Genomic DNA, 10,538 nt, shown 5'->3' on the forward strand with positions numbered 1-10,538 from the left:
TGACCAAACAAACATAGCACGCAGTTGGTGACCACACGTAGCACGCAGTTGGTGACCACACGTAGCACGCAGCTGGTGACCAAACAAACATAGCACGCAGTTGGTGGCCACACGTAGCACGCAGTTGGTGACCACACGTAGCACGCAGTTGGTGACCAAACAAACATAGCACGCAGTTGGTGACCACACGTAGCACGCAGCTGGTGACCACACATAGCACGCAGTTGGTGACCAAACAAACATAGCACGCAGTTGGTGACCAAACATAGCACGCAGTTGGTGACCACACGTAGCACGCAGCTGGTGACCACACATAGCACGCAGTTGGTGACCAAACAAACATAGTACGCAGTTGGTGACCAAACATAGCACGAAGTTGGTAACCAAACAAAAATAGCACGCAGTTGGTGACCAGACATAAACGCAGTTGGTGACCACTCATTACCAGCAGCATGCAGTTGGTAACCAGAAATTACCACCAGCATGCATTAATTACTTCTAGAGTATAGTACTGGCCACACAATCACCTTATTTGGCTAATTCATTAATTACGTCTAGAGCATAGTACTGGCCCCAGAATCACCTTAATTGGCCAATTCATATAAAAAATAATGCAACTAGAGGACAAAAACTGGCTATTGTGTACACAACTTAAAGCAGCAACTAGAGGACAAAAACTGGCTATTGCGTACACAACACAGTAACTAGAGGACAAAAACTGGCTATTGTGTACACAACTTCAAGCAGCAACTAGAGGACACAAACTGGCTATTGTGTACAGAACTCAGCAACTTGAGGACAAAAACTGGCTATTGTGGACACAACACAGTAACTAGAGGACACAAACTGGCTATTGTGTACACAACTTCAAGCAGCAAATAGAGGACAAAAACTGGCTATTGTGTACACAACACAGCAACTAGAGGACACAAACTGGCTATTGTGTACACAACTTCAAGCAGCAACTAGAGGACAAAAAACTGGCTATTGTGTACACAACACAGCAACTAGAGGACACAAACTGGCTATTGTGTACACAACTTAAAGCAGCAACTAGAGGACAAAAACTGGCTATTGTGTACACAACACAGCAACTAGAAGACAAAAACTGGCTATTGTGTACACAACACAGTAACTAGAGGACAAAAACTGGCTATTGTGTACACAACACAGTAACTAGAGGACACAAACTGGCTATTGTGGACACAACAGAACAAAAACTGGCAATTGAGTCTCTGTATTACAATGAAATAGATCTACTAACATCCTCCCATTAAAAATAAAACAAAGAACCTTATTTTTGATCTAGCATACAGACTTTATTTCCAAACAAATTTCATTTATTTACATACACAAATGTTCATAATTCATAGAGGCATTGATCACAAGCAGGTAGATTTTAGATATCAGCTTTGACATTTACAATGTAAATATATCGAAGCATTGGCAATCAAACACTGTGCTAGCTGTAGCCATTTAAACTCACATTCACCCTACTAGCTGCAGTCAGTGATACACACACACACACTGTAGAAACAGCAGTTATCAACCACACAAAAACCAGCTATGAAAGGTACAAGGTAAAATAAGTTGACTGTTGATGTTTTAAAATGTCTGAACCACAGGTGGCAAGGGGTTCTGCAAGGCTTTGTGTACTGAAATATCTCAGTTGTCAACATAAGAAAAAACTCAGCATCATTTACAACCAACATAATCTGTAGTCAGAACTAATTACATTCCCGGTTCTAATACTTTTCTCTCCATTTACACCATCAGTCTAGGCAATTTAAAATTAGATATCATTTGCTTATTCATAGAAAACTATCTGACAATTCAAAACCAATTCACTATAAATCCAACAATACTATATTATTTTATATTTATTCCTTTTTTAAACTATCACTATCAGGCAAAGGAAAAACTAAAATCACATTCGTACACAAGAGCAAACTGTACTATTTCCCCCCCAATATCCTTTTGACATAGCCAGTATTCTCTGGCTTATTCACTGTCTCTGCTGTTAAAGTGTCCACCTGTTTCTGTAGCTCTCTGATCTGACTCTCCTGAATCTCTGTGACAGTGGTTAAAGTTTCTATTTTGGACTTGATGGTATTTAGTTCATTCCTTGCTTTCTCCTCCTTGGCTGCTTCTTTTTTGGAACTGCGTTGATACTCCATTCCCACGACAAGACAAGCCAGCCCAAAGACAACAAACTCCCCCAGCATTTCACCACCAAGTTCAATGGCTTCTTTTTCAGAGAGTCTTTCAACATTTTTCGCTTTACCCAGACCCATTATCCGGAGACGGAAGTTCACTTCAAACCAATGGTAAACTAAAGGGGAATTAAGGAATCAATAGTTAGCATTACCTTCATTTAGATTTAAAAATAAAAACACACTGAACCCAGTTTACTTAAGATCATTAACGTTTCTGCTTTACTTAATGTGGTGTATTAACAACTAGACAGTAATTAGTGTAAATATTAACAACTAGACAGTAATTAGTGTAAGTATTAACAACTAGACAGTAATTAGTGTATTAACAACTAGACAGTAATTAGTGTAAGTATTAACAACTAGACAGTAATTAGTGTATTAACAACTAGACAGTAATTAGTGTAAGTATTAACAACTAGACAGTAATTAGTGTAAGTATTAACAACTAGACAGTAATTAGTGTATTAACAACTAGACAGTAATTAGTGTAAGTTGTAAGTATTAACAACTAGACAGTAATTAGTGTAAGTATTAACAACTAGACAGTAATTAGTGTAAGTATTAACAACTAGACAGTAATTAGTGTAAGTATTAACAAATAGACAGTAATTAGTGTAAATAGACACTGTAATTTTGGGGCAGTATCATTTATTTAAACAACAAAGGTAGCATTTTAGTTGTACTGATGTGATCTGATCAAACAATGATTTTGTGTTCTTCCAAGATTCAGTTCCCTCCATATGATAAATTATAAACTGCTAGTCTAGCTTGTTTTCATACAATGAATATTAAAAGTGCAACTAGCTTGAAAACACCAACAGCTTATAGGGTTTCCATGTGGGTGAGGATGGTGCCATAAACGTTGTAGCACTAGTAACTTGTCCTGCCCTTATAACTGGCTACCCAAGTTTTATAGCTTGTTTGCAATTTTTATTATTTATAAAACTGAGCAAAATAGGAAACATTTGGTCCTTTCTAATTTTATTACATTATACAATACAAATTTAAAAAACTGAGATAAAATAACCATAACAAGCTTCTATCAAGACTGATAAGTTTAATGCATATATTTTACATGATATGTTCCCAGTATTTTTAGCCACCTTTATATTAATTAAAATATTTTTTCCCCTGGCCATATACGATATAAACAATACCACCATGCTATGTTGATTGTGAGTGAGCTGAGATTGGTCTGAGTACATAACTTAAATTGTGGCTTTAATTAGTTGTAATAATTACATAAAACATAAATACAAAAACATTTGTTTACTCATTTGTTTCATCAATTTCCATTTTTATTGTTTCTGTTTCAAAAATAGTAAAATTATTTTTATTTAAGTTTTTTTATTGAAATTTTTTTTGTTAATTGTTGGCAACTTAGGGGGGCTGGAACAGATGAATGCAGTTTTATATCATTTCATTGGAGAAAACTGCTTTCAGATAGGAACAATCTAACACGCGACCAATATTACTAAACATATTAAACTTGCATCTTGAAGTACAACTGTATTCGGTTATTAGTTGGTTATAAAATTTGTTAGAAGCTATTTTTCTGCCAAAGAAGAAACTAATGAAAAATGCCTTTAAAGCAGGTATTTTTAAATTGTTAAATAATGAATTGTAATTTAAATTTGAGGTAGAAAGGGGAGGGGGTGTTATATATTTGCTTATCACACTCCAAGTTTGAGTTCTTATAGGTCCCAAAAATGGAAACCTAGGCAAGTAGGGCATATAATAACATGTGCAGTGGTGTAGTGAAGGGTATTTTGGTTGCCTGTGGTGTCTAAATGGCAAAATATGGCTACAGGATAGGGACACACCCCTAATTATATATGGCTGTTGTTGATAACAGTGTTTAATGTTGAGTCTTGAAGGTGTTGAAAAAAAGTGTTATGAAGTGTTAATAGCTGTCATAATGAGTTATTTTTATAGATTTTTCCATTTATTATATATATAGGCCAAACCAAAAACTGTTTTATTCATGCCCTTCTGATTTCTCCTTATCTCACTTAATATGGAGGTAGGAATTATATAAATTCAGATACCATGATTTAATTAGCTGCTTTTTCCTAAATGGACCCAGCTGTAAATAGTCTCGAAATTGTGTATATAATATTTTTAAAATCTGATGAGATTAACCCTTTATCTACTGACGGTACTTATAAGTACCACTTTAATTAAGTGCCTGTATTATTTTTAATTTAATACGAATTTTAAAAATTATTGAAGTAATTAATAGTATTATCTCCCCTGAGTCGCCGGTAGTCGGAGGTATCAATGATTTTTTAAAATTACTGGTGTGGCGCATTTTCAATGTCTTACTATATCGGTAGTTCACAATTTTTCTGTACATTTCTCACACACGTTCTTGATTTCCCTTTGTTTTACCTTATTTTTCAAATTTTCAACCCCAAATATTTTTTATTGGCACCTTCAATAGTCAGGCAAACGCGTTTAACTTCTAGTTATACAATTTTAATCAAATTGTCTTTGTATTAGATCGATGTTTACAAGTGGACTTATAAGTACCGTCAGGGCACACGGTAATTTTTTAGGATTTTTAGAAAATGGCAGATTTTTTATGTGGAGTTACATAAATATTGTCCTGATAATTAACTATCGAAATGTACTCAAAACATGATATTTACACATTTATAAGAAGGTTAGCATATGGTTTACCTAAGAAACATAGTAATAACATGTTAATTTCTAGTAGTAAAAAATAACAAGAATAAAGTTATCAGTTGCAGGCTCGTTTACAAGGTTTAGTATGCTTCATTTGTATACCAAAGCCTAGTTCTAGTTGTAAGATTTAATTTGTTAGTTATATTTACTGCAATAAACTGTCTTGCCTACAACAACTAGCATTTACGTAATGTATACCTGTAGACTAGTAATAGTCCATACTTCTGCATTAAGTATAGATCTATAAGGTAAATTTTAATTAGTAAACAGAAAAGAGTAGGCCACTACGGCTATCCTAAACACATTGAGCTCACTTCTATTTATGAGCTTTGCACTGTAGTGTAGACTTGTCAAAACATTCTAGTAGGCTACAATTTTACTAGTATTACTAGTAGTTGCGTGCTGAATGACTAGGCTTTTGTTTGTTAATGCGGCTCATTGTACTAGCTATTGGAAGCTTCAAGCAAAAGCATGTTCATTCCGGCAACCGTTGCTACACCAGAAAGACCACAGACAAGATTTAGGGAGCTTGATATGTCGGCAACTTTTGCTGTGTTTGAGGTCTAAGATGTGTTATGATTGAAAATCCAGTAAAAATCGTACTCAAAATATACTTTTTTGCTGTATTTATGTGTGAAAATTACAAAAAGTGATTGCTATAATGATTGCCATGTTATTAGTTAATAAATTGTATCGTTTGTTCCTGTTTTGTAAAAAAAAAAAATATTGACAAAAAATGTCCTACATTCCTGGCGGTACTTATAAGTACCAATATACGTTTGGGCCATTAAAAATTTACGAAACGAAATTTCCTTCGACATATGCTTTGAATGTGCCAAAAGCAATATAGTAACACATTGTTTAAGTAAAAATTTCATTCAGAACATAATTCCGTAAATAAAGGGTTAAAAATAAAAATGGTTAGGGCCTATAAAAACATGACTGTTTGATTTTTGACTGACTTTAAGATTGGATGTGTTTTAGTATTTTCTGAAGCAGTGTAGCTAAGCACAATTTTTGAAAAGGCAAAAACAGTGGTTTTTATTTTAAGGTGGGATGGCGTGGCCTAGTGGTAAAGTGCTAGACTGCTAACCCGAAAATGACAAGTTTGAATACGGGTTCAAGTCAGTAGAATGTCCCTGAGTCCATCCAGCTCTGATGGGTACCTAACTCATGTTAGTATGATGTTAGGGAAAGTACAAACCCAGCGAATGGACATAGATCTTGTCACATTCTAGTGCTGTACACACTATCCCTTCATACATACTTCATATGCCGATGTCACAGAAACAGGTAAACATTACTTTACTACTTTACTTCGTTTGTCCCATGGACCAACGTAAAGTTCAAAAAGGTCAGGGAACTTTAGTTACTTTAACTTTAAGCCTTCAGGCCGACTTTTTTAAAGTTTTAGATTTAGGTGATAATGAAAGAAATCTGCCTAGTAAGTAGTAAAATATAAAAAAACAATGCCCTACTAATACTATGCCCTACACTACACACTACACTAAACACTTGGCCTACTTACTTTACTTAGTAACTTACTAATAGAGTCCTTTCATATGACGTCACGTCCGTTCATGATACCTACGTCCGCCGCCACGGTGGTGTACACCAGGCGTAAACACAATCAGCTGTTCACCAGCGCTGGACGCGTTGTTCACTGTATGTAAAGAACCGCACCCGCGGAAAAGGAAAAATGCGTTAAAATACTTGAACTCTTAGGAATTGAAGATCCTTATACTGTTATTGACAGTTTCGTAGATAATATAAATATGTGGCCAAAATTTCTAAATAAAAATACTGTTAGTAATACTGTTTGCGTTTAGAGTTTAAGCAGACGAATCTGATCAAATGCAGTTCTCGATACTTTGTTTCAGGTAAGGACAGTAAAATAATAAACTTCATTTTAATTATAAAAGATAACTATTAATAAAACAAATATGCTCGACCTTCAAAAATACTAATAGTAAAAGACAAAGTCAAAAGTAATAAGAATAATAAGATCTAATAGTAGGCCTAATAACAGTGTTTTAATATCTAGATCTAGAATCTAGCTCTAAACATGGCGTAAACAAAATTCGGACCACAGATCTAGATCTAGATTCTGGATTTAGGGTGACTGGCTCCGCTGGGTAGACATAGAATCTAGAATCTACTTCTTTACTTAAATTTAATTACAAAATTTAGATCTACATTCGATTCAAAATACACCCATAATAAATCAAAAGTAGTCATATTAGGCCTAATAAAGCATTTAATTGTCTCTAAGATCTAAAATCTCGCTCTACAATCTAATCATTTTTTTAGCAAACGAAATTTTCTGAAATTGAAATAGATTGTATGACTAGACTTAGGTCTAGAATCTGCTACTTAAATTAAATTTTAAAAATTGTATACAAGCATGTAATTGATATTATTGAGTAGAAGGCTTTAATAAATTACTAAGGCCTACCTACTTTGTGTCTTTTTACAGCAATATGTATCTGATACTGGACTGAGTTTAATTAAATTAAAATGCATATCTAGTAATTAGTGTACTAAGTTTATGTAGCCTAGTAGTAGAATCTAGATCATACCAGACAACAACAAATAACCACATTATTATTATTTGGTTAATGATTAGGCTAAATTTTTTTTAATCCACTGTTTATAAAAGAAACAAATCAAGCTAGAAACATTATAAGACTGAGATGGTTTAGAATAATAACAATGGACCCAGTCTACAATTGATACAATTGCAGGTCTACATAGGGCCTACAGTCTAGTAGTTTACAGTAGGCACCTAGTACTGTAGCTAGTATACTAGTGTGTAGCTGTCCAGAGTTAAGATTCTTAATGCCTTAATGCTTTCCCCTGATAAGCCATGTGTGCTATAAATGACATAACATGACATCGAGGTGAGAAATGTTGATGGGAGAGCAGTGGGACTTTCCCCTTTGTTCTCCCTGCTGGGCCCTGAGGGTATCACGGAGGTGAGAAATTTTCAGGGGAGGGCAGTGGTACTGACTCCTCTTTGGTTTTATTTTGGGCTAGAAAAGTGTGGGGGCTGGCCATCATGAGGGTTGAACTTCAGTATTAATGTGTCTGATCACTTCCCTGCTGGATTATAAGGGTCTTAAATTGTATAACATGCTACCCAGATTGGCTGAGATCTAAGAAAAGCAGTGGTTATTACCTATGAATTATATTAGCTGTTGTAGTGTGGGTTTTGTAGGAGTTAAGTGGTCTCACGTTTGCTACATTAGCGTGGTTGTACTAGATCTATTGCTACTAAATATTGTACTTAACAGAGAATCTATAATCTACATTAACCAGATTTAGATAACCTATAATATAATATAATATATAATAATATAATAATACCTACTTAAACTCTAAATTAGACTAAATGCAAACAGTATTACTAACAGAATTTTTATTTAGAAATTTCGGCCACATAGTTATACTATCCATAAAACTGTCAATAACAGTATAAGGATCTTCAATTCCTAAGAGTTCAAGTTTTTAAACGTATTTTTCCTTTTCCGCGGGTGTGGTTCTTTACATACAGTGAACGCGTCCAGCGCTGGTGAACAGCTGATTGTGTTTACGTCCGGTGTACACCACTGTGGCGGCGGACGCAGGTATCACGTGATTTAGGTCACGTGTTTGCAAGGACTCTATACTAGGCCTAGGCCTATAATTCTATTAATAGCCTAAAAGTAAAACTAAAATTCATTAATTTAGAAATAATTAATATAGGCCTAGATAGTCTTTAACACAACAGGCTTTAACTTTATTTAATAATATTTAATTATTTTAATATTTAGGCCCTAGGCCTATTTAATATTTATTTACTAATTCACTAAATTTAGGCCTAGGTCCTAGATGGCCTAGCTAGTCCCTAGAATATTTTTTATTTTAGGCCTAAGGAATTTTATTATTTTAACTTACTCTGGGCCGGTGGCATACATATATATGTACGAAAAAACGGGTGTGATTTCGCTCGTCTTTTAATTGAATTTGCAATTGGTTTACTGTGGCGGCGGACGCAGGTATCACGTGATTTAGGTCACGTGTTTGCAAGGACTCTATACTAGGCCTAGGCCTATAATTCTATTAATAGCCTAAAAGTAAAACTAAAATTCATTAATTTAGAAATAATTAATATAGGCCTAGATAGTCTTTAACACAACAGGCTTTAACTTTATTTAATAATATTTAATTATTTTAATATTTAGGCCCTAGGCCTATTTAATATTTATTTACTAATTCACTAAATTTAGGCCTAGGTCCTAGATGGCCTAGCTAGTCCCTAGAATATTTTTTATTTTAGGCCTAAGGAATTTTATTATTTTAACTTACTCTGGGCCGGTGGCATACATATATATGTACGAAAAAACGGGTGTGATTTCGCTCGTCTTTTAATTGAATTTGCAATTGGTTTACTAATCTGTTTTATAAAGAGGTAACCCAGTTTTATCAATGGAAATGGAGCCATTTCTTACAGGCTACAACTACAATACTACAACCATAATATTGCACCAGAAAGGTCATATTTCGTTTAATTTAAGCCGGATAGTGAAACTTTTTACTTTACTGTCTAAACAAATCTTGATGAATGAGACCAAATTAAAATACTAAAAAAGTGAATGTTTGAGCGCCTAAATGTAGCAGCATGCCATATAGTCTAGATCTAGAGAATCTAGAAAAAAAAAACAATTAAAAAAAAACGTCCAAATAACAAACTTGTATGTAATAATGCACTCAAAATAAAAAAGAAATGATTTATCTAGTAGTCCACGCTTTTCATTTTAGTAATTTAAATAGATCTAGTAGTGCATTATAATATATTTAAAGGAAATCAATTATTTTCTCATTTTAGTGCATTATTAGTAATTATTACATAAAATAAACGCTTGTTATTACAACGTTTTTTAATGCAATTTTAATGCATTTTTTTCGGTACTTAAATTTTTTTTTAATATTATAAGAGTTGCATGACTAAAACCTGTTGCGCACCAAATGAACATGAAAACGCGCATAGAAAATTTTAATTAACTGATAGAAAAATTAATTAATCATTCAATTGAGTCGTATTTATTGTCATATTGCATTGTCATCTGGTCTTGACCCACTTGCCAAATTTCAGAGAAATTGATCGGTTAGAAGTGCCCAAAATTTCGCTCTCCGTTTCGATCTAGGATTAAGAGGTAGGACAGATTGACGACAGATATCAAGGCCCGTAATTGGGGATGGGGATGGATCGGACACATATTAAGAAAAGAAAAAGAAAACATCGCAAAACACGCTTTGGATTGGAATCCCCAGGGAAAAATGAGGTTGGGCCCACAGCTGGGCTCACATGGGCACAGATAAAGGGAGCAGCCCAAAACCGAGTCCGATGGAGATGTGTGGTTGCAGCCCTTTGCTCCCCAGAGGAAGGAAGTAAGCTAGTAATAAAAAAGCTTGTAAAAGGTTTCTGTACAAAAAAATAATTAATTTTGAAAGGGCGGCGCCCCGGGGTGTGCGATTTTTCTCTATATATGGTTTATAAAAAATAAAACTTGGATGTAATTCGAAACCGTTCATCTGAGTATCATGAAACTGAGGGGAGTAGATGAGAAAACTCCCAAAAAGATTTCTGTTAGA

General features: G+C 34.4%; 1 protein-coding gene across 1 annotated transcript; it reads right to left on the reverse strand.

Annotated features, from left to right (window-relative positions):
- Window positions 1–1,306: 1,306 nt before the first annotated feature.
- LOC131943949 (optic atrophy 3 protein homolog) lies at window positions 1,307–8,919 on the reverse strand. Its single transcript, XM_059304350.1, has 2 exons — window positions 8,841–8,919; window positions 1,307–2,332 (listed from the first exon to the last, which is right to left on the reverse strand). Exons 1-2 carry the CDS (start codon window positions 8,854–8,856, stop codon window positions 1,956–1,958), a joined length of 393 nt encoding a protein of 130 aa, XP_059160333.1. The 5' UTR covers window positions 8,857–8,919; the 3' UTR covers window positions 1,307–1,955.
- Between the last annotated feature and the right edge of the window lie 1,619 nt (window positions 8,920–10,538).

Source organism: Physella acuta, unplaced genomic scaffold (genome assembly GCF_028476545.2).
Source record: "Physella acuta isolate Inbredline_101_S28 unplaced genomic scaffold, ASM2847654v3 ptg000473l, whole genome shotgun sequence".
Lineage (NCBI taxonomy): Eukaryota > Metazoa > Mollusca > Gastropoda > Physidae > Physella > Physella acuta.